This window comes from Myxine glutinosa, chromosome 1 (genome assembly GCF_964187855.1).
Source record: "Myxine glutinosa chromosome 1, kmMyxGlut1.1, whole genome shotgun sequence".
Classification (NCBI taxonomy): Eukaryota; Metazoa; Chordata; class Myxini; order Myxiniformes; family Myxinidae; genus Myxine; species Myxine glutinosa.
Window position 1 is genome coordinate 298,286,260 of NC_136261.1, and position 25,564 is coordinate 298,311,823.

Consider the following 25,564-nt stretch of genomic DNA (forward strand, 5'->3'; position numbering starts at 1 on the left):
GTTCCCCTGATGCTCGCCTTGCTCAGCTTGACGCTGTGGAAACCAAGGCCGTTAAGATCATTGGAATCTCCTTCGACGAAGCTGTTGTTGGGAGCCATCGCAGACGGGTTGCTGGTCTCTGTCTTGTCCCTTTGCTTTCTGGTCTTCACCATCTGCTTTGTGTTGCCATTTTGGCCACCCCCTCCCCAAAGTTTTCTGCAGTTTTCTGGTGCTACCCCCAAGCCTGGTGTTGGCTTAGCGGTCAGGGTGCCGGCTTGGGATCCTTGGATCCTGGGTTCGAATCCCGGTCGATCGCTAAATTAACACCAGGGGGGTTGACTCAGCCTTTCATCCTTCCGAGGTCGGCAAATTGAGTACCAGCTTGCTGGGATGAATGATCACGGTGTGTACCCCGATTTAGAATAGGTACACCGTATCCCTGCGCATCGTAAGAGGCGACTAAGGGTTGGCGTCAGGAAGGGCATCCGGCCATAAAAACATTGCCTCAAACAGGGAACCATGATTGTCATGGGGCCCGCAAGGCTAACCCCCGCTGTGGTGGGGGAAAAATTGCCTTAAAACGATCATTCATTCATTCATTCTGGTGCTACCCCCCCCCCCCCCACCCCCCCTCTTCCCCCCACCAAGATGATCTTCCTGATTTTATTACACGCAATTGAAAACATTTTGGAGAAACCAAGGAGAGGAAATGCAAATGAGTCAAACAAATAACCTGATGCTCCAGGTTGGCATCCTTTCTGCTGACATAGTTATTGCTAATGGGGTAGCTCTCCTCACACCTCCACCTCCTCACCCATCCACCCTGTTTCTTTTCTTCATTACCTGACCGTGGAAGATCACGGCAGGCTTGCTCTTTGAAATGTGTGGTGGGGTCTTTAATATCGGCTAACTAATGGGACAAATAGCTTTTGCGTATGCGTGATGTATCTGGTAAAGGGGAATGTAAGATATAGAAAGTAGACGGCCAAGAATTCTGTTTGTGGAAGAAAGGATGAATGTTGAGGGTTGACCTAACACACCATCAACATTTGGTATTGAGCTAGGGGACTCCTCATGAACCCCTCTGTCTTACGTGCAATCAACTCCGCAGTGTTTTTACATAGAAAGCTGCCACTTCGGGTAGATAGTGATAAAGCCAAGAAGAATTGGCATTGCACTTTGGGTCCAAAAATGCATGTTTAACCGACGCATTATGCACGATGCAAAGAAGGGGGAATCAAAGTGGATGATTACATTCATTGGGAATACCCTGGAAACCTTATCCAGCTCGGTCAGTGACTATTGTACATATTACATGGAGCCATGGTTCCCATCACCCTGATCCAACTAAAGCATGCTTTATAGTTGTGAATTGCTGGGGAAACACCCTGAGATCGGTGCTTGCATCGAGCTTATTGAAAGTGCCAACGAGGACGAGATTTGCTTGAAGAGGTTCAGTGTTGAGAGTCCGTATGGTAACTGATGTTGGCATTTGAGACCACGCTATGTTTGGCCGTTTTACCAAATGTACTCCGGACATCCAGTGTTGTGCCCAGGGTGGGATTAACTCCCGTAAATGTGGGTGAGATTGCCATAGGCCCTGCCTGCATAGATCTGGCGGTGGGAAGTTTCATTTTGGGCCACATGTTACATCGGCGCAGGCCACTTGGTCATAATGTAAATCAGATGTGCCAGATTTTCACTAGTTTGCAGATAGTTATACCCTGACTTACGTTACCCCTTTTACCCCTTTTACGTCATTTCACAACTACGTCGTCACTTTATTAATACCACTACCTCAATTGTCGCCTCAACCCACACTTGTCGCTGACAGCATCTGTCCTTTCTCGTATTCGTCGCCACAACCTTCACCTCCACCTACTCTGTACACAAACGACTTTGCATCACACATAAAGAAACAAGTCCAGATACATTCAAAGTACACCGCCCCATGCCAAATAATTAAATATGCTGCAGCGCGGCATTGCCGGGGCGCCTCCGGCGTTTGGCAATACTGCAGTGCAGCTCATTGAGAGGGAGAGGTGTACACTAATTGATTGATTAATTGTAAAATTAAAATCAATAAAAGATTATCACAAAATATTTTCATAATCAATTGGCTAATCGCATAACTAAACCACTAGTGCTTCATCCGAAGATGTATCTTTTAGAAATTTAATTAAATAAGTCATTTATAAAAAATTAAATAATTAATTGATTACTCAATAAATAATTAATCGATTAATCAATAAATAATTAATAGATGAAATGATTAATGAATAAATCAAAAATATCCTTGATAGCCACATCACTTGGTCACTCATGTCCAAATATTAGCTTCCCAGCAAAAAAGGTGCCTGAGATATTGGCCAAATGAGAAAGAAAATAAATAAATGATTAATAATGAAAATAAATAAATAATAATAATAAAAAAATTAAATTATTAATCAATTTGGTCAGAGAACACATAAACTACCACTATTTCATCAGAATCTGTAACTTAAAAAAAAAAAAAAATTTTTGGTCATTAATCAAATAATTAATCGATTAATTGATTAATTAATAAATCAAAAATATCGTTTGCAGCCAAATCACCTGGTCATTGGCATGTCCAAATATCAGCTTCCTAACTCAAAAGGTGCCTGAGTTAATGGTCAGAAGAGAAAGGAAATTTGATTAATTAAATAAGTACTTAATTAATCGCTAATAATTAAATAACTCCTCAATTTATTGATTAATCAAAAATATATATACCGTTTTTGACAAAGGACTTGCTCACAATTGTGCCGAAATGCAGCTTCCTAGCTCAAAGGATGGCTGAGATATCGCCCGGACAACCAAACAAACAAGAAAGCAAGAAACCAAGAAAACAAACAAACAAACAACCAGAGTGAAAACTGAGTACTCTCTTTCAGCGTGCGTCACTGCCGAGCCCCCTTCGGTGCCCGGCAATGACGATTTGCAATGCCTGGAGATGGCATAGGAAAGGAGCGGTGTACAATATACTGTACTGTAGAGGGGCAAAGAGGCATTGCAAAAGTGTTACATTAGAAATGAAGTTAGATGTTATTAGTCAACCATATGATGGTGAATGTGCCATTGATGATGCCGGGTTAAGTTTGCCTCTGACTACGGTGCGTACCTCTAAAAATGCTGATGTTCACTGCAAGTCGTGGTTGGTTCAACCACCTCCAGAAGAGGTACCAAAAGTAAGAAAAATGCATACAATAAAAATGTTTATTTTTATTTAAACCTGTCTGCTAATTGTTTTTTTAAATTTTGTGTACAGTCGGAGCTAAGTATTTGCGATTGATAAAATGCGACGTTTTGTTTTGGTTTTTTTCTATTCGCAGCCATGTTCCACAAATTCGGTTTTTCGGGGGAGCAAAAAAACAATTTTTTCACGAGCCGTTAGCTTGACACATTTATAAATCCCCATCTTTCACCAGCCATGCACAAAAAAACATCTACGAGCCACGAGCATGACCTGCTTCATTTACAGCACTGTGCTTTGCGTTTTCACAGCTTATGCGGGATATCCTGTCATTCACACTGAACAACTTCATGTGATATCCCGCCGCTATTTACAGGTAAACAATGTTTCGTGGGATCTCCCACCAGATGCATAACACGTCATCCCCGTGAGTTACTGTACAGAATGGAAACACTCCACCGTAACTATTAGTGCAATTAGCTGTCTCCATTTTCCCCATTGAAACGATGGTACGGCATTCATTCGTGGATTTTCATCGACCTTCACAGATTATCGTCGACATTCGTGGGATTTGCTTCGCCATTTGTGGTTTGTTCCTCGATATTCGTGGATCGCCGCTATTCGGGAAACGATTCCCCGCCAACGAATATCAGGGTCATTGTCCAAAAAAGGGTAATATTAGATGTAAAAAGCCAAATATAATCGACGTCGTGGTGATATTGAGAACGCATCCTCCTGCCCTTTAATGCACTAATTATTATTGGAACGATTGCTTTGATTTCCATCGTTTTGATATCCGTCGCACTTCTCAGGAACGCATCCATGACGTAAACCTGGGTATTACAGTACTTAGCATTTTTCCTTTGGTTTTGTTTTGAACTTGCTTGATCTTGATACGAATGCAAATCCAAAACCAGAAAAATTATTGGATCAGTGACAGGATGAGGTGTGGGCTTGATTTTATGCTGAGTGTCTTAACATTTTGTACCTGTTTTTCTTTCTCTGTAGGCATGGTAAATACCAAGCACGAATTGTACTTCCCGTCGCTTAACTGACTGGTTTAATCAAAAGGCAGCATGTTGTACTTCGCAAACATATTGCAAATCTGTCAATAAGGATGTAAAATTAAGTAAAACACCCAAAAAAGATTATATATATATATATATATATATATATATATATATATATATATATATATATATATATATATATATATATATATATATATATATATATATTATAATAGCCGTAGATGATTCTGTCTGTCTGTCTGTCTATCTGTTGGGTGTCTGTCCGGGGTGTGGCTTACTCGGTTTGCAGAGTCGCTCCACCCATAGCTCCACCCATTCTGGGAGTGGCTATAAACAAATATCCACCATTTTATTAACTCGCATAGCTTTGAGTCCTGTTTTGTAGGCCCGTGGTGTCTTGCTCTCCCCCAGTTTGATTTCAAATCAAATTCGATAAATCATTTCATTTTTCACAGTCGCTAACATAGTTTTAGACTCGGTTGAAAAAAAACGGGAAGAAAATCCGATGAAAGTTGCCGTTTATAGAACGAAATGAATTCTCAAAGGCCTGTAACTTCAAGGCCATTGAGTCTCTCTCACGCCTTTATCTCCAATCTAACTCACCATATGATTTCATTTTTATCGATGGTTTTACTTTTAGACTCGGTGTCAGCAATAATTGAGAACAATCCACACACGCGGGAAAATGCAGAGTAATATTTTTTAAAATCGCGTCATGGTGTATCATACACCGCCCAACATGACACCACCGGCAATGTGTCGATATATATTAAAAATTCGCTTTTGCTTTTCCGTTATGATATATTACTATTTCGTTTGATGATAGTCGTCACAAAAACGTCAACAATGATGCCGACATATATTTCTTCGTTTTTATTTCATTCAACATATTAGCCGGAAGTAAAATATGTTTCAGGAAATTACCGAGAGATATTTCTTCGTTTTTTTTATTAGTTATGTGCGCATACACTTTAAATAGGTTTATTTGAAATCTTTAATTTTCCACAAACATTCCACACACGCGGGAAAATGCAGAGATATATTTTTTAAAATCGCGTCATGGTGTATCATACACCGCCCAACATGACACCGACGGCAATGTGTCGATATCTATTTTTAATTCGATATATCATTTCATTTTTCACAGTCGCTAACATAGTTTTAGACTCGGTTGAAAAAAAACGAGAAGAAAATCCGATGAAAGTTGCCGTTTATAGAACGAAATGAATTCTCAAATGCCTGTAACTTCAAGGCCATTGAGTCTCTCTCACGCCTTTATCTCCAATCTAACTCACCATATGATTTCATTTTTATCGATGGTTTTAGAGTCGGTGTCAGCAATAATTGAGAACATTCCACACACGCGGGAAAATGCAGATATATTTTTTAAAATCGCGTCATGGTGTATCATACACCGCCTAACATGACACCGACGGCAACGTGTCGATACATATTAAAAATTCGATATATCATTTCATTTTTCACAGTCGCTAACATAGTTTTCGACTCGGTTGAAAAAAAACGGGAAGGAAATCCAATGAAAGTTGCCGTTTATAGAACGAAATGAATTCTCAAACGCCTGTAACTTCAACTTCAAGGCCATTGAGTCTCTCTCACGCCTTTATCTCCAATCTAACTCACCATATGATTTCATTTTTATCGATGGTTTTGGACTCGGTGTCAGCAATAATTGAGAACATTCCACACACGCGGGAAAATGCAGAGATATATTTTTAAAAATCGCGTCATGGTGTATCATACACCGCCCAACATGACACCGACGGCAACGTGTCGATATATATTAAAAATTCGCTTTTGCTTTTCCGTTAAGATATATTACTTTTTCGTTTGATGACAGTCGTCACAAAAACGTCAACAATGATGCCGACATATATTTCTTCGTTTTTATTTAATTCAACATTATTAGCCGGAAGTAAAATATGTTTCAGGAAATTACCGAGAGATATTTCTTCGTTTTTTAAAATTAGTTATGTGCGAATACACTTTAAATAGGTTTATTTGAAATCTTTAATTTTCCACAATATAATTTACTTGCCATTTATCATTTGATGATTACGAGACAAATTCCTCTTGAGGATCGTGACAATTCATGCGCTGCGTGGAAACTTCTATTTCCAAAATGAATGAGACGATCGATGAAGAACGCAGACTTGAACAGGATGCAGCAAGAAAACGAATGAGACGGGCGAACGAGTCCATCGACGAACGTCAATGCAAACTTGCGGGGTCACCCGTGGGAATCCCACGGGCATGGATGTGTGTGACATTTCGACATATTGAGTTATATGCTGCACATTCATTTTTACAAAATGGTTACTGGCAAGTCATCAGATCCAGAAATGGTGTAAAAACCACCGTTTAGAGGCCATTTTTCCCCGCAAAGCGGGGGTTGGCCTTTTCGGGGACCGTGGTAGTTGTTGTTTTTTTGTCCCCTTTTTGAAGCAATGTTTTACGGCCGGATGCCCTTCCTGACGCCAACCCTTTTTGCCGCCTTCAACGACAAACAGGGAATTACCAGTGAACTGGTACTCAATTAGCCGACCTCGGAAGGATGACAGGCTGAGTCAACCCCCCTGGCATTAATTCGGCGATCGACCGAGATTCGAACCCAGGATCCTAAGCCGGCACCCTAGCCGCTAGCCCAACACCAGAAATGGTGTCATGAACACAATTTATTTACGCACAAGCACAAAAGCAAGACGGGCCGATTTCCGATTCCGACGGGCCGACGGGCGAGACGGGCCGATTTCCGATTCCGACGGGCCGATTTGGAGCAAGAAAAAGAACGAGACGGGAGAAAAAGGAGAGAAACGAGACGGGGAAAGCCGATTGGAGAGGCGAGTGAGGCGCGATTGGAGAGGAGTGTGAGGCACGATTGGAGAGGAGTGTGAGGCGTGATTGGAGAGGAGTGATTGGAGGGGAGTGTGAGGCACGATTGGAGAGGAGTGTGAGGCACGATTGGAGAGGAGTGTGAGGCGCGATTGGAGAGGAGTGTGAGGCGCGATTGGAGAGGAGTGTGAGGCGCGATTGGAGAGGAGTGTGAGGCGCGATTGGAGAGGCGTGTGAAGGATTGCAGAGGAGAGGAGTGTGAGGGATTGGAGAGGTGAGGGATTGGAAAGGAGAGGGATGTGAGGGTTTGGAGAGGAGATGAGTGCTAGGTGGAGAGAGGAGAGTGTCAGGTGGAGACAGGAGAGTGTCAGGTGGAGACAGGAGAGTGTCAGGTGGAGAGGAGTGAGGGGTCACATATTATGTGAAATAACTAAATTCACACCATTTCTGGATCTGATGACTTGCCAGTAACCATTTTGTAAAAATGAATGTGCAGCATATAACTCAATATGTCGAAATGTCACACACATCCATGCCCGTGGGATTCCCACGGGTGACCCCGCTAGTATATATATATATAACATGTAGTTGTTGGCCTGACTGTTGGTTCTTGTGTGTGTGCTCGGGCTGTTTACTTGGATATATTTTTATAGTGCTTCAAGAGATATTGCTACATATTTTTGCGTGCTCCTTCAGTGTCCTTCTAAAGGTACATGCTTTGCTAGAATAGTTTCCGTTCAAACTGCTGCATGAAGAAACCAACAGCGCTTCTTCGTCGTACTCGGAAATAGGCGTTATAACAGCCAAGTTTGTGATTAAACAAATTTTCGTTCCAAGTAAATCGATGATTACCTTTACAAAGCGATTCTTCACCGTTGAGAGATCGGACCAAAAACGCAACATAGCAGGATATTTCAAAAAGTTGTGGATGGATTCAGATGAAACTTGGTGGACAGGTTGGATGTGTGACGAGGAACAAATTGATTCTATTTTGGTGAAGATCTGGATGCAATAACTTTTTTATGCTTCAAAGTTCACAAAACCAAAATCGTATATATAAAAAATAAATGGTGCAGATATGACGCTACACCAGAAGCTACTGAAAGCAATCAGTTTCTGGCCTGGCAGGCTTTTATATCTCAGCCAATCCAGTCCAGGCTGGGCACAAAAAGTATCTTACTCAAGCAGGTAACATTTGTGTGGTTTTCTTTTTAATTTTACAGGGGTCAAAGTGGTTGGAGGAGAAGAGGGTGGGGGGTAGCATAGAGACCTTACATTTGCTTGCAAATGTCTTTAGTCGTTTGTTTTACCATAAACCTGGAGGCTCCACTGTAATATACAGAAGCGTGACTGCATCAACAGCCCAGTTAGTTGGCTGCCACAGCTTTGTTTTGCAACCAGTCTTTGCACGGAGTTGTCTTATCATTTGACAAGGAAGAGAAGGTTCTTTTTTTACTTTTCAGTTTTGTAAATCTATACGGTTCAAACTTTTATTTATCAAAGTTGAAAATGCCACTCCATTAATTATAATGAAAGCTGGAAAATAAAGGACACTTTTATATATTGAACCTGGCTAGATATGCTGCTGCTGCTGATCGTTAATTATTTAAACTACAGCTGCTTATTCAGCAGCATGCGCAAGTTCAAACTTCAAACAATTTTGAGGAGCTGTTGATGTCTGGCCTGTCATTACTTGTCTGTGGCTTTGATTAACATGCAAATGTGACTTTTGCTTCTGAGATTTATCTCGTTTGATGATGTGCCCAGGTCTTTACTGCTAAGTCTCTGGTTCTATCCCGGACACTCGTGTGATTAAACCGACCATTTGTTGCATCGTTCATAGATGATGCAATGTGGAGTATGTCTTCTCGGAGGCACTGCTAAGTTAGTTATGCCGGCTCCTAGTCGATGTTAAAAAAAAGAAGTATTTTTTACTGTATTCGTCGTTTCATTTCTACTTAATAATTTGACTGTTTAACTGAAATTTAATATGGATTTTTAAATTTTTCAGCTCTTTGGAGCAAAACGTTGAAAGTAGTGTTTTTGTTTTTAAGCTTTTGCTATGGTCCCGTCTTTCTGGAAGTTATCTTGGCGACAAGATTATAAATTGGCTAATGCAGCACAAGATAGGATTTCTTCAACTGTGATCTGAGGCTCATGGTGGAGCTTGTATATAAATGACATGCAAGACTCTTCGATGAGAAAACTCTGAAAGTAAGTGTTGGGTTAACAGGGGGTTAAAAATACTGCGGGTTGGGATGGGGGTTGAAATGAGACGGTAGTCCACCACTTGCTTTTGAAGCCCTGGGGGTAAGGGAGGGATTGAACCCTCTCGAATGTAGTTCCACAAACGGTTTTTTTAATTTCTTAAAGGAATGAACTCGAGTCTTGAGGTGTATGGAAATAATCAAGAGGGAATTACTGGAATAACGCTCATCCTCAAGCATTGGGGGGCCGAGACAGTAAAGGGAGCTAGACAGGACATACGGTTTAAAAACCAGTTGCTATGACCTATGGTTTTGCCTCTAATACGAGAACCACAGGCATTGTACTTTGGCCTTGTCGTGCACGATGCAAATAATGTTGAATTTTTGATTCAACAGCGGATAATATGTACAGTATTTGCAAAAGCTTTTGTTTCCCCGTGTGCGTATACTGCAAAGTGAGGTTGAGCAATTGGTTCACTATTTCTATGGTAGAGCAACAACTTTATTACCCTCGCTGAAGGAGAAGGTATTGCATTTGAGTCCGTTTGTTTGCCCATACAGAATAAATATGATTTTCTCTGCAACCGTTGGTCCGATTGCCAGGAAATTTTCACCATTGGTGCGCCGCCTCCTGTATAAATTTTAATAATGGTGGCGTCATAGGTCACGTGGTACGGGTGCCATCTTGGAAAAACCGAAATAAATTTGCACATCTATATCTCTGAAAGCGCTGCATAGAAAAAATTGAGACATGGCTCATTGTAAAGAACTCTCCATGGGGAATAACATATTGTTGTGGTATTTCAAGTTCAAATCCCCACTCCTGACAATTTGTTGCGGTGGTTCAAATTATCTCACTCCTTAACAACAATTTGCTGCAGGGGCCAGGTTCAAAACCCCCTTCTTGCACAACAATTTGTTTGCGTGATTCCCCTCGGTTAATACCGGAGAATCACGAATACCTTCAAGGTGCACGGATCAAGGTGCACGCGTGTGCCGAAGAACCGCGCGATCGAACCCTCGCTTTCACACACCTTATTCAATTGCGTGTCGAGCGTATTTGCACGGTGAGGAAAGCGGCGTTACCCCACGAGATTGATGGACCTGAGTCCAGCCAAATGCGGTCCAGGATGATGCTAGGCCAATGGAGAAAATATGTACCGAACAGGTTGGAAAGTAACAACAAAATGTACAGCCTTTTATTTTGAAGGCACAGAGAAACAGACACGAAGATACAGCTTACCAATTATTACTTAATAATAACCCCGACTTGGCGCCTTCACACACACACACACACACACACACACACACACACACACACACACACACACACACACACACACACACACACACACACGGAAAAAGACACTGGTTAAGGGCGTACCGATGTACGTGCTGGAATTGCCTCGCTGGTGACCACGTGGTCTGGTGTGCACGGCTCGCAGTTCAATACCCGATCCCGACTTGCAGCCTGGATGAGGTAAGGTCCAAAGGACGAACCGCCGCCTCGAAGTTGGTACGGACGAACTTCAGCACAGGTTGGACAAGCTTGCAAGTCAGCCCGGTGGCGCAAGAGATCGGCGCAGAAGTGATTGGTGTCGACGAAGAACAAAGGCCAAAACACGTGTCGTTGGAGCTAAAACAAGAGAGTCCAGAGCAAGGTGTCGTCCACGTGGCAAAATCCCAGGCAAGGCAAGATCGAACAGAGCAGGAAGTCGTCCTGTGCGCAGCGAAATCTTTGGCAAAAGAGAATCGTGTCGTCCACGAGGCAAAGAGAGAACAGAGCAGGAGGTCGTCCTGTGTGCAGCGAAATCCCAGGCAAAAGCGAGAACAGGAGGTCGTAGCACAGCGAAAATCCAAAGCCAAGAGAATGATAATGCGCTCCTCGTGGGCTATTATCAGACCTGCCCACGCCCTTCAAAATGTTCCAGAGCCTCCCATTGGCTGAGGCTTGTCGCATCCTGGCTAGGTGTTCCCGCCTCCTCACTGGTCACGTGGACCTGTGCTTCTGGCCATGCCTTCCTGCACATTAGTAATGGCTTCTCCCAGCCACGAAGGCTTGACATCCTGCCTAACTCAACGCATATTTGGTCTTTATTACTACACAATGGGAAAGGGCTAATCTTTACATTCAATAGAAAATAACTGACAAATGCAGGCTACATGTTGTCGTGCAATTGACGATAGGGGGGTCTGATTTATGGCACAACCGCAACAATATGTTAATGGTGATGTCATAGGTGCCTCCATTATGATGTCATTCGACAAGTACAAAACTTAATCCGATCAAGATGAAATTTCTTGAGCGTCATCTCTGTGGAGAAAAAGGTGGTGGAGAATAAAATAATGTCATCGGTCACGTGGTACAACAACAACAACATGCATTTTAAGGCCATTTTCCCTGCTAGAGCGGGGGTTAGCCTTGTGGTCCCCATGACAATCTTCTCCATTTTTCCCTATTTTCTGCATCTCTCCTTGTTAACCCCCTTGCCCGCATTTCTTCTTCCACCATCTTTAGCCAAGTCTTTCTCGGTCTTCCCCGTCCTCTACTTCCTTCTACATTCATTTCCATCACTCTATTCAACCAGTCACTTTCATCCTTCCTCAACACATGACCAAACCATCTCAACCTGTTCCTCTTCACAGCATCAATCACAGGCAATATTCCCATCATCTTTCGCAATTCATCATTTGTCTTCCTCTCTCAACGACACTCCGCACATCCATCGAACCATTCGCATTTCCACCCTTTCCAGCCTTCGTTGCTGCTTTACGTTCATTACCCATGTCTCGCTCCCATAAATCATAACACTTCTCACACATGCAGCATACACCTTTCCCTTCAGCTTCAACGACACTCCCCTCCTCATCAGCACGCCACTCAGTTCCCGAAACTTCTTCCATGCACATCTCACTCTAGCAACCGTTGCCGAGACTGATCCACCTTCTCCATTCAGCATGTCTCCGAGGTAGCAAAATGTTTTCACACCTTCCAGCTTCACGCCATCTCCAGCCGCCATATTTGTTTTAAGACAAAAGCCTTAAAAACCACAAAAACACGTCCTGGCAAGAGTCTGCAATCTCCTATTGCTCTTTCTTGTTTCCATTGAATTCTATATTTTTAACACTGGAACATGAATCGGAACACGAGCCTGCAGTTTAGCTGTACTTTGGTTCTGAATTTGGCAAATTGTACGGCATCTCATCCCGAGTGCACATGTGCACTCGCTGTATAGCAATCGTTTGTCTGTCAGTCAAACAAAATTAAAAATCATTCCAAACAGAGAACTTAGTTTTTTAATGGATGTCATGAAGGAAGAACACAAAAACCACAAGCACAAATAACTTATGGAATGTGTTCATTAAAGTGGTGGCAAAGAGGCCGTATCAACAGCATCAAACTTCTGATTCAGTTATTTTTCACAGCCGTTTTATTGTAATTTTAAAATCCATTTCAACACTGTCGGACACAAAACATCTTGTTTGCACTTCCACAAACCTTTGGTAGTACAGTACTTGGGCAAAATTTTTACGCCGTTTCGACAAATCAAATTTTCCGCGTTCTCTGAGGGTGGAGTAACAGTGAGATTCAGACAAGTGGCGACGCCTAGCGCTGCAACCAGAGTTCACTTTATCCAATAGATGTTTGTTTCGTGCATCTTTTTCTCAATGTTTCCAAAATCGTCGGTTTCTCCGAAAAGAGTTGGCTCTGGACTGTTCTGTTTGACCCATCGGTTGTACCTGTTATTCAAAGTTCACAAACAGGGCTAATATAGATTGTGCTAGGAAAGACTCTTCGCATGTCCAGTCTCAAGATTGCATGGGGTAAGGTGTTAAATTAACTTTTAGTAAGGGAAACATATGAAAATCTGTTAACTAAATTGTTAACAAAAAATTTCTTCACCAATATGTTTGTAAAGGTGTGTAATAACATGTGTTAAAATGTTGAAGGTCAACTCCCGTGGGAAACCCAGAAAAAAAGCTGTTGAATTCGGGCACCGAAAAATTATTTTCGAGAATTTTTATTTTTTTAAATCGGCCCTTAAGTAACTTATGAGGGGTCAAATAAGGGTTTTTCATGATTCTGAGTTGATTGTTAACATTTATATTTCACCACAGACACTCCTTTGTGGAAAAATAATTTCTAAATATATATCATTTTCTACTTTGCAGGACATGGAGTCTAGCAATATGGATGAAGACGTTACTCCACCTGTGCTCAATTGCTTCATCTGTGCACGCTCGGATACACCAGCTGAAAGGCTCATACAGGCAACTCCAAAGGGATACTCAACTTTATTGAAACAAGCAGAAACTGTCGAAAATGTTACTGTTGTGGAACGTATGAAGGAGGCTCAAAAGGAAGGAAAACTGAGGTACCACCAGAAGTGTAAAAATGATCTATACAACAACTTTGTTGCAACCACCAAGAAGTCAGCTCAAGCATCAAAGGCAGAGAAAGAGTCATCAAAGTTGAAGAGAAGACGCACTACTTGTGAGTTCAGTTCATCAACTGGCTGCAGTTCTAGAAGATCACAGTCAGTTGACCTCCTGTATAAGGATGTATGCATTCTTTGCAACCAACCAGCCCAGCTCTACAAAAATAATCCAGCACAAGCTAGAAAGAAATAGAGTGCCAGATAATTTGACTGCAGATACACTGAAGGCAAGCTTGCTGAAGACAGCACGGAGTCGCGGGGATGACTGGGGCACTGAAGTCACTGGACGCCTGGAAGGGATCAACGACTTGGTAGCAGAAGAAACACTGTACCATTTGCGATGCAAACTTATGTTTGCGAGAGGTGACAGTTTGTCCAAGACTGATGAGGAAGGAAAAAGGAAGAGAGGACAGAGGAGTATTGATGAGGAGCGAGAGGCAGTTTTTATTGAATTCTGCGAATGGTTAGACTCAGAATTAGAGCATGGCGTAATGAACATGGACCAAGTCCATGAAAAGCTGCAGGAGTTTGATCAGTCACCAGAGAAGAGCCTTTCTTATTCAAAGCATTGGCTAAAGATAAAACTTCTAGAGAAATATGAAGACACCTTGTATTTCACAACACAGGAAAGAAGGGCAGATGTACTCTGTCTCAAAGATGGCACCGACAATATTCTGCAAGAGCATCATGCTAATCTTGACCATGGAGATGAGAAGACTCAGATCATAAAGACGGCACTCAAGTTCATATCCAATGATATTGCCTTGATTGATTTAGGTCCAAAGTCATACCCCACCACACACAGTATGACTGACATCGATAGTCAGCTGACACTTGTTCCTGCAAGCCTTCAGATGTTCTTGAGACCGATTGTCAAGACAGACGAAAGAGTTGCCGTTTGGGGGCAGAATTTTATTAAGGCCTGTCGACCTCGGTCTGGAGTATTGCCACACCAAATGGGGCTTGCCATACAACTTGATCATAGGTTTGGGTCAAAATGGATGCTCAACAAGTTCCACCGGCTGGGATACACTGAGTCTTACACGGAGACACAAAACTACAAATACGGCTTCCTTAATAGTAGGAGTGGAGATGATGTTCCAGATACTTCTGGCACTCTTGACACCATTGTGGAGGAAACCGATGAACAGATCAATGATGAGGTTGCGGTTGATGCTGCGCTTGAGGATCAATCAGTGATGACAGCCAAAGTGCCAGCCAGTGAAAGTGAATTGTCAAGTAATGATCAGGTGGTCTTTATGGAGGTTGGGGAAACAAACAATGCAGTCACTCAGTTTGTTGGAGACAATATAGATTTAAACATTGTCTCTATTCACGGAAACACTCCCTTTCACTCAATGGGTTGGATCGAAGTCACCTCTCCGGCACCACCTTTGCCAGATCCACAGACAACAGCAGCTTTCCCCCGGGTGAAGTTGAAGGCACTCGACAAAGCTAAGATCCTGAGAGGAACTGAAGTAAAGATTATTCCATTTACGAACAGGAAACAGATAGGAACGAACACGATCATGTTTCTCCCCCTCGCTGAGCTTTCCTCCTCCCTGGCTCATGATCAGCCACTCCAAACTCCAGGTGACACACTCTGGGCAGCGGGGTGGGTGATCAAACCAGAGACTCGACCTCCAACAGAGGGTGCAGCTGCACAACATTCACTCCGTGCCTACCTGCAGACCCGGGACTGGATCCTTCTACAGAGCATGTCTCTGAACCCCAGTGACTATGGATGAACAATAGGTGTGCATGGGTATGAGCCAGTTCCAACACTGGACCCCACGGCTCCTGAGGAGCTATTGCAGTTCACGAGCTGTAATTGTCATGGAGATTGCAGCAACCGGCGATGCAGCTGCAAGAAGAATGGGGTCACGTGCATCTCGGCCTGTGGAGTCTGTAATGGCATTACATGCAGAAACTGCAGTCATGATGTTTTTGAGTCTGAAGACATAGACAATGACTGTTGAAACTTCTGACATTGTGAATGAGAAATAACTCTTGAGTATTATATATGTATGTGAAATAAAAGCTACTTTGTGTGTAAATGTAAAAGTGAAAATATAAATGTTAACAATCAACTCAGAATCATGAAAAACCCTTATTTGACCCCTCATAAGTTACTTAAGGGCCGATAAAAAAAAAAAAAAAATTCTCGAAAATAATTTTTCCGGTACCCGAATTCAACAGCTTTTTTTCTGGGTTTCCCACGGGAGTTGAACTTCAACATTTTAACACGTGTTATTACACACCTTTACAAACATATTGGTGAAGAAATTTTTTGGTAACAATTTAGTTAACAGATTTGTGAAATATCTCATAAAATGCCCTTACTATTTAGTTTTGTCTAAAAACAACCATTGACTGACTCAATAATCTCTCCTGTCCAGATTTTTGCCATATTTTCTTTTGCGACCTGTGGTGGTTACTCTGGCAGCCTGGAGGTCGGTGTGTACTGTCCACGACTGCAAAACAAAACTGTCATGAATACAACCGAAACCATCAACTTTGGATACCCATTCAGGCATGTAGCAACATCTGGGAAATGGGAACGATTTGTTGATTTGAAAGTCGATATGTTTGAGTAAGTGTTGTGTATTTCATGTAATTTCTCTTGGTTTTATTATTATTATTTTTTTTCAAGAATAAAGGAATGTTTCCCTTTTGCTAACTCGATTCAAAAGTGGTTAGTGCCCGCTCAGTCTGGGAGGTCATTGGTTCAAACCCCGTCCAAGTAATAGCAAAGACTTAAAATGGTACATGCTGCTTCCTTGCTTGATGCTCAGCATTTAAAAGGACAGAGCATGGACAAACAATGCTGGGAAGGCAATGGTAAATTACCAATGCAAGTCTTGCCAATAAACTGCTTCGTCAGCACAAACGCTCCACAAAGTGTGGTACATCCTTATCGATCAATTGGAAAGTTGGTGATAGCTGTCACCCTTGCTCAACTATCTGACACCATTATGCCAAAACGAAACATTCGGTTGTGACCTGATGGACGATGTGAAAAATGCCCAACTTTCAAAACGAAATGCATGTAGCCCACAATGATGTAATATTACCAACCAAACTGCTTTCTGGCGGAGCCATAATCAAAATCGTCCACCATTTCTTGCAGGTTGAACCTCATCTCATTTGATGTGAAGAATTGCTCTGAGAAAGGAGCCGACACCATCCACCTCATCGGAGACTTCTCTCCCTCGGCAGAGTTCTACGTGACATTGGCAGTACTTGCTTTCTTGTACTGCATGGCAGCATTGGTGATCTACATTTTTTACCAAGACAAGTACAAAGAACACCGTGGTCCACTGATTGTACGTTTTACATGCACATAGTGCACATCCACTTTTGTTGAATGGATTTTGTGCTAAAAAAATTTCAACTGAGGATGAGCACAATAACCTTTCATGGAATCTTAAGAATTTTGGAAAGGACATTCTTTTGTAAAATAATTTTCTTCAAGTGCAGTTCAATTTTAAATAAATCGGTATTTCGTAAACTGCTCATTTTTGGAGGGAAGAGCTTGTTTTTAGCTCACCTGGAACGAAGTTCAGGGTAGCTTATGCGATGGCGTGTCGTCCGTCCATAAACACTTGAAACTTCTTCTCCGAAACTGGTGATGGGATTGCGACCAAATTTGCCACAAATGATATTTGTTGTGTTGTCACTAAAGTTTGTTCACGGCATTTAAAAAGATTGGCGTCTAAGGGGGTTTAGGTAGATCTTCAGAACTTGATTGTTTTCTCAGAACCTGCACACACAATTTTGATGAAACTTCACCACAACCTTCATGATCCGTGATGTACCAATGTTTTTTCGAGGCATTGGAAAAATTGGGGTCTGAGGAGGTACACGGGGTCGGAAGGGGGGTGTAGGGGTTGCCCCCAAAAATGGGTATTTTTTTTTCTTTGTTTGAAGTCATGATTATGTTGGTATGATTCCACATGCTGCCCTGTCTTCCAGCTACCATTGAAATTGGTTGAAAATACCTTTAGTTATTGCAGTATACTGTTTATTCTACCAGGTGAGCATCAGGGGTATTGCCCCTACGTTTAATGGAAGTCCCTTTGAAGGGTTAGTGGAAGAAAAATAATAGATGTGGAATTTTTTTGGTTTCTAGATCTACTGCTGATGGGGATCTGTTTTGAGCTCAAATGGCCAACTGTAACAAAATTAAACAAATGAACAGGATTATAACTAATTGAACTGACCAACGAACAATATCAGTTTTTGGCTTCACATACACACACACAAGCCTTTTATTTCTCTGTGTGTGTGTGTGTGTGTGTGTATTTTGCGTGTTGCAATGCAGGACTTTTGGGTGACTGCCATCTTCTTCTTCTTGTGGCTTGTGAGCTCCGCTGGCTGGGCGAAGGGTTTGGCAGATGTGAAAACCTCTTTGGCCATGGATTTTATCATGAAGCTTATTCCGGCTTGTGATATGCACGCCGTGCATATCGATGGTATCAAATGTACCGTAGGTGGTCTCGCCATGTCTCGTCTCAACGTGTCCGTGGTTCGTATAAACCTTCATTTATCCATCCATTGTTGTAATTGTAAATTTTTCTGTTATACCTCTTCTCATTTAACTCTCCTTCCTTGCAGGTGTTTGGTTTCCTGAACTTCATATTGTGGGGTGGTAACTTGTGGTTTGCTTACAAGGAAACTCCTTGGCACTCGTCCCCTCCACTCGCAGATCCTTCACAACCTGGTCAGGGACAACAACCCGCACGGGGAGTCTCCAGCACGCCAAGCTTTGGGTCTTAAAGCCAAGCAGCTACCAAATGGTGATAGCTCATTAGGAAAGCTCGGTCTGGAAGATTGCAGTTGTGATCTTCCATACTTGGAATGGATTGAATTTTCATGTTGTGAATGGCCAATAAGCATTTGATCACAAAAGTGCCTGCTCTGGGTAAGAGTACTTGGTGTGGTAATGGGGTTCTTAGGGTTGGGAATGAATAAAACACCTCAATATTGCATTCGTGCAAGCTCTGGCACCCAAAGGAAAAACGTAGTGCGGGCTTTGTGATTCACAAGGTTTTACTTTAGGATGACAGAGCTGTGGTGGAGAAATCTGAAGGGTGGTTGAGTGCTGGAATAGGTTTGTTTTGGCAAAGGTAGGAATGGAAATAGCAGCTTGGCTTTGATGTTTTTGTTTGTTTGTTTGGCCAAGTCTGAAGGCTTAGCCAATCTGCTTTTACCTTTTATAATACAAATTGGCTTTTGCTGTAGCATTGATTGGAGGGGTGGAGCTTGGGCAGAATGAGGGGGCTTTGTTGTTTCTCCTCAATTGAGGAATCTTTTGGATTTTGTTGCTTGTGATCACTATGACAAAGCACTGTGCCATTTATAAGGGATTTATAATGCAAGGCTTTTGGTGCTAGGTTCATTTGATTCCGTGGTCTCCTGAAATCGTTACTTTGGTTTGATGAGCAAAATCTCACATCCTCGGATGCCTGCACTCGCATCAATGTGCCTTTGCGCTCATGTAATCAAATGTCGGAAAGCTGAAGATATTTTCCAGTCTTTGCCCCCATACAGTGCCTTATTGTTTATTTGGGTGAAACAGTTTAAAGTTGTGTGAGGATATTGGAGGTTGGTGACTAAAAAAAAAAAATTTTTTTTCTTTTGCCAATTTTGTTCCACTTTACCTTGTCTGTGAAATTTGGTCATTTGATTTAAATATGCTGGTAAATTTTTTTGCCAAAACAGCCGAGGAATTGGAATCGAAGCAGCTCATTGGAAATGGCGTTTCGATGGGTAATGAAAGGGAGTCTTCATCCGTGTTAATCCAGTCGTGTAACGTGCCTTTTGCCGAGTTGGCTTTTTTTCTTCTTTGTAAACAAAAGCTACCACTGAACATGCATTTCCAATCACTAGTGGTAGCAGTAAGTGCCTTGCTTAACTGTTTGTGCCTGATCTTAAATTGCCATTTGCAAAGCCTTAAGTGGTTCCTGCTCACGACAATCCTGTTCGAAAAGTTGATTCGATTGTTGTAACAGAACAATACTGTGCAAAGGTCATATATTATCTTTTTGTTTCTTTGAATTTAGTCACCTAAACAGTATTTTCAACCTTGCTGTGACAGTTCTTGCATACCAATGATATAAATTTTTAGTGGCAACTGTTTTCTTTTTCAGCTTCTTTATTTACTGATACTGAATTCAACCAATCATTCTGTAAAAAAAAAAAAAAATTTGCCATTTGCTTTGTAAATTTTTTTTGAGTTGTGAATGTTTGCAGTTATTAACCTCTGCTTGCTTTGATTACATGTCACACAAATTAAAAGTTTTGAATTGCAACTTCATTTGTTCCCCGTTCTGTCCTGGGTTTATTCTTTGTTTGTGTGCAGCATCATTGGCTGAGCATGTGGCTGTGCTGCTGATGCAATGCCTACTCGTTAGGGCAGGAATTTAATTTGGCCACAGTGCCGGTGATAGTGAAGAGTAGGTGAGCTAAGGACACCATGGGGTCTGTCTACCAAAAATCCAGGCAGACGGGACGCCCAGGTTTAACGGCCATCCGAGGGATGGCATGGCATACACATTGAGTCGCTCTGCTTGTGAAACACAGGGATGAGAGTTTATGGCTGAGTTGGGATTTGAACCCAGGCTAGTCAGCTGGGTGTGTGTAACTCAACTATCCTGCCACCCTGTCCTCGGTGTAACGGATGGTTGTTAAAATGCCCGAGTTTGCAGTTTGGTTCAAGGGAAGAATACTGTTTTCTAGACTATATTCTGGCAGAATGCCAGCATTTATTGTATAAAAACTGACAGGCATTGCCATGGTCGAGTGGTAACAACAACAGTATCACATTGGGGCTCCAGTAAAAACATTCCCAGCAACAAGTTTAAGCGTTTTCTGAAAAATGTCCAATTTGCAGTAGATGTCATCACTCAGATGATGCCAATTACTATGAATGATGTCAAGTTTGAAGCCGTTTTACCATTCACTTAAGTGGCATTTGAGCAATTTTTAAACGGGGTAACCAGCACCAGCCACATACAATGCTGCCTTGTCTCACCATAATTAAACACCTTCACATGTGCTGCGGCATTTTTTTATGCAAAAATTGTATGGCTCAGATATCAGCGATTGCCACTTCCAGGTCATCTTTGCTGAACATGTGGAATGGCTTTCCAGGCTCAACTGTAGCCAACTGTGTAAAAACAGACAAAACAAACAAAATAAAAGTGTAACTTAATGCAACGGTGGACTGTTTGCAACTGCACTGCAAGGCTGGAAAATGGTAAGTACAGTACTCGCATAAAATACAATTTCAGCATTATGGTTTGAGTTGGATGGCTTATAGGTGGACAATCACTCAACTTGTCACTCGGCTTAAACGGTCAAAGCAAGGTCAACGATTGTATGACAGCAACTCAAAGCATTTACTTGCCAACAAAATCTGGGAAAACTGTTCATTTAAGTCTTACTTTGAAAATCTATATTATAAAAGGAGCCGTGTCTGTTTGTCGTGTTGTAACTTGAGAACAGATGAACGGGTTTCAATAAATCCAACTAAGGTGGATTCGGGTAACTCCCAGAAGCGTTTGTGAGGCAATTTGTTTTTTTTAAATGGGTACATGGACATGTGTGTGAAAACTGCAAATGCAAACACGTGACATTGGTTATCCCTGCACAGAGCAGGATCTCGGATTTTTTTTCTTTTTTTCTCACCATCGCAGCAAAGATTTGTATTTCCATCAGCGAAGTGACAGGTCTTCTTTTCTAGTGTATATTAAATGATAAAATGCATTAATTAGTTAATTGGTGCAGTTCAATTCAAATGAAAATGGTTTTACATGTTTAATTTTGAAAGAAAAGGTGTTTTACGTGCACGTTTAATATTGAAAGACGAGCGTTGCGCCGAGGTCCCCCGTCGGTGAAGTGATGAGTTGACAGTGGAAGACGCAAGGCGGCTATCTTGGATTTTGACGTGGCGACCCAATTTTCAATAGCGTTCTTCCTTATGCCTAGTTGCACCCACATACCAGATTAGACGTTGGTACTTCGATTACGCACGGACGGAGGGGAAAACCATAGTCCCCCTTTCGCTCCAAGGTGCGACGGACAAGGCGTTTTACATGCATGTTTAATATTGAAAGAAGCGTTTTACATGCATGTTTAATATTGAAAGAAAAGGCGTTTTACATGCATGTTTAATATTGAAAGAAAAGGCGTTTTACATGCATGTTTAATATTGAAAGAAAAGGCGTTTTACATGCTCGTTTAATATTGAAAGAAAAGGCGTTTTACATGCATGCTTAATATTGAAAGAAAAGGCGTTTTACATGCGTGTTTAATATTGAAAGAAAAGGCGTTTTACATGCACGTTTAATATTGAAAGAAAAGGCGTTTTACATGCACGCTTAATATTGAAAGAAAAGGCGTTTTACATGCATGCTTAATATTGAAAGAAAAGGCGTTTTACATGCACGTTTAATATTGAAAGAAAAGGCGTTTTACATGCATGCTTAATATTGAAAGAAAAGGCGTTTTACATGCACGCTTAATAATGAAAGAAAAGGCGTTTTACATGCATGATTAATATTGAAAGAAAAGGCGTTTTACATGCATGTTTAATATTGAAAGAAAAGGCGTTTTACATGCATGTTTAATATTGAAAGAAAAGGCGTTTTACATGCATGTTTAATATTGAAAGAAAAGGCGTTTTACATGCATGCTTAATATTGAAAGAAAAGGCGTTTTACATGCATGCTTAATATTGAAAGAAAAGGCGTTTTACATGCACGCTTAATAATGAAAGAAAAGGCGTTTTACATGCATGATTAATATTGAAAGAAAAGGCGTTTTACATGCATGTTTAATATTGAAAGAAAAGGCGTTTTACATGCATGTTTAATATTGAAAGAAAAGGCGTTTTACATGCATGTTTAATATTGAAAGAAAAGGCGTTTTACATGCATGCTTAATATTGAAAGAAAAGGCGTTTTACATGCATGTTTAATATTGAAAGAAAAGGCGTTTTACATGCATGTTTAATATTGAAAGAAAAGGCATTTTACATGCATGCTTAATTTTGAAAGAAAAGGCGTTTTACATGCATGCTTAATATTGAAAGAAAAGGCGTTTTACAAGCATGTTTAATATTGAAAGAAAAGGCGTTTTACATGCATGTTTAATATTGAAAGAAAAGGCGTTTTGCATGTTTAATTTTGAGGCTGTCAAGTGTTTGGGCAGAAACGCAAGCGATGGTTTTGAATCAAGCCAAATAGTAAATGCAACTTACTAGAAGAAAAATGCTTCCTGGGTTTTTCGTAGAATTTGGAATGAGACTGAGGATGGGGGTTGTCGAACATAATCTACACAGTAAATTGCAAGGGAAATATTTTCTTGTACATATATGAACGAGTTGTGTGTGCCAGTATCAATATGAAGCCTTTTCTTTTTATGCAATTCCACATCCCTGGACCAATCTAACAATTTGCAAACTGTGTACTCAGGTTCAGCTCGAGGGCACAGGGTTGGGAGCTGACGTGAGGAAATTAGACCATTTGTCCATTATTACCATGGTGCACTCCAAACATTTTTGCTGCAGCTTTAAACAAATCTTGATGTTTAAATAATGTATAAGTCAGTATATTAATAAGTATATAAATAAGTCAGCCTAAATAACCCAATCTTAAATTGGGTCACCTAACTTGTTTAACCAAGGCCTTCAATAGGTTATTTCTCCGAAATAACAATGTTGGGTGTCCGGCCATCTGTCCTAAAATTTAACAAAAATATCAATTATCGACCAAGTTTGGTATGATGCATGAGGACAGTGAGGTCTCATGGGGTTGTGCTGCCCATGTGGATGTGCTCCTGTACAAGGAGTGAAAAGGGGGTTTTGCTCCTAGTATTGGTATTTCATTCAAAAATCTCAAACCAACGACTGGATCCAGACCAAACTGGCCATGTGGCATTATGACCATGCCCTAACCTTAAGTTGTGCTCCCTATGACCATATCTCCCCTGTAAAGGGGGCCACAGGCTCCCTCCCCCAACATATTCATCACAAAGTACATGAGAATATTAACAGTGGTGGGCAACATCCGAATATTAAGGTCTCATAGTTGTGCTCCCGAACTGGATCTGCCCCCTATAAGAGGTTGAAAAGGAAGGTTTTGCCTTAATTTCAGGTAATTTATTAAAATCATTGTGGGGAAATGAGTCAGACCCCCACGGGGCTACTTATTTTGTAATGCAATGATCCCAGCATCATCTCGACGACTGAACTCTAACCAACCATCGATCATTTGCTTATTCGGGATCACAATGCCAACCCATGAGAACATTTACTGTAAATCCGATTCCAATGTTGCGGAAGAGCAAAAGTCTGACTTACTTCAATGTTGGTGGCATTCAATTTCTCTTCCATTACTTGTTTGAGGATTGTCAGTGCAGACTTTATTGCTTCCTTCAGAGTCATGGACTGCAAAGAAGAGTTTTTGAATTAAGGGCAATGAAGGAAATAAATAAATGGTGTGAACCAAGGAAGGAAGGAAGCTTTTACCCGATGATAAACTTCTTGCAAAGAGCTCTGTGCTCCCTCTGAGGCAGAGCCGATGGCACGTGCATCACACTGAACAAATGTTCCTGAGGGATCCATGTGATACCTTGAGGTACGTGTTGTGAGGAAGGCAAAGGAAAGATTGCGGGAGGAAGAATAAATGAGTCTGGCTGGTCACCACAGATCAACAAAAGTACAATGGTGGTGGTGGTGGTAAATTGATGGTCACATTTGTTACAAGTACAGTAAATAAAAATCGAACTACCCAAAGGCCCAAAAATTAAAAAGTGCAGCCTGTTTCAGAGTAAAGCATTGAGAAAACCATGGTGTTGATATTGTTCAAGTGATTGTGATTCACCTTGTTGTAGAAAAATACCACAACCATGTTTTTCCCAGATGATCCAACCGTTGTTCTGTATACAATTCCATTTTTTGGCTTTGCTGTAAAGCCAAACATTTTTGTACAAGGGTGGTTTAAGGTAGATGGTGACGCTGTACAACAAAATAGTTGCATGCAATAATTTCCCATGGTGGAGTTTAACAAATAGCCCCGAATACATGGCCTAATTGCATAGCATATCTGCTGCAAGAAAATGTGTGATGGAGCTGGGTCATTTAATTACCTCCACCACCAAAGGTGGACAGAGGTTGGGTTTTCACCCTTGTCTATGTCTGTCTGTAAGCACGATGTCTCAAAGTTGTGCATGGATTCGGATGAAACTTGCAGGACAGGATGATATGACAAGGACGAATGGATTCGATTTGATACGATTTTTTTTTTTCCTTGAAGTGATTCTTCACAATTGAGTGATTGAGATCTGGATGCAGATCTGGCCTATAGGCAGGATACAAATTGTAAACTGTACAGCCTGGCGGAGGTATGTGCTCCACTGAATTCTGTTCGAGTTACTTATATATATACCCTTAAAGAACAGATGAGGATGGGAGGGCCATGAACAACAACAATTCTCTAACTAAATGGTGACAATAATAATCCTATGATGGCCAGGGCCACCGACGAGAATACCTACTTTTAATTGGTCCATTAGTACTTCTCATCCCTCACTGGTCCACCATTATTCAAAGTCCGTTACATTACCAATTTTTCCATTCAAACCTCTGTTCCTCTGACAATTTCAACTTGCAATGTCAGCTGTACAACAACCAGTCTTGGAGTTGCAGCTAAAGTCAGCAACTGCGGGTCTCACCCAATCCATATAGTCATACCCCGTTTTATGCCATTTCGACCTACTTCAAATCCGACATTACGCCACTCTTCTAGGGTAAATTTCAGTTCAGCGAACGTCATTATG

The 25,564-nt window shown here is 41.4% G+C and overlaps 2 protein-coding genes across 4 annotated transcripts in view; one reads left to right on the forward strand and one right to left on the reverse strand.

Annotated features, from left to right (window-relative positions):
- Positions 1 to 20,039, forward strand: part of LOC137439118 (synaptophysin) — a 94,126-nt gene extending 74,087 nt beyond the window's left edge. For 2 of the 3 annotated variants that reach the window (XM_078768064.1, XM_068134833.2), the window contains 4 exons: positions 16,120 to 16,253; positions 16,851 to 17,046; positions 18,045 to 18,248; positions 18,338 to 20,039. In XM_078768064.1, coding sequence (XP_078624190.1) covers positions 16,120 to 16,253; positions 16,851 to 17,046; positions 18,045 to 18,248; positions 18,338 to 18,499 — 696 coding nt within the window. In that variant the 3' untranslated portion in view covers positions 18,500 to 20,039. Of the gene's footprint in view, positions 1 to 16,119; positions 16,254 to 16,850; positions 17,047 to 18,038; positions 18,249 to 18,337 lie in introns of those variants that run through there. The other variant, XM_068134839.2, reaches the window with a different exon arrangement.
- A 414-nt stretch (positions 20,040 to 20,453) lies between these two features.
- The window catches only part of PSMA5 (proteasome 20S subunit alpha 5), a 32,003-nt gene continuing 26,892 nt past the window's right edge, over positions 20,454 to 25,564 (reverse strand). The window contains exons 8-10 of the mRNA XM_068134850.2: positions 24,255 to 24,357; positions 24,087 to 24,173; positions 20,454 to 20,891 (exon numbers count right to left, since the gene is read on the reverse strand). Of these exons, the coding sequence (XP_067990951.1) occupies positions 20,814 to 20,891; positions 24,087 to 24,173; positions 24,255 to 24,357 (268 nt within the window). The 3' untranslated portion in view covers positions 20,454 to 20,813. The remainder of the gene's footprint in view (positions 20,892 to 24,086; positions 24,174 to 24,254; positions 24,358 to 25,564) is intronic.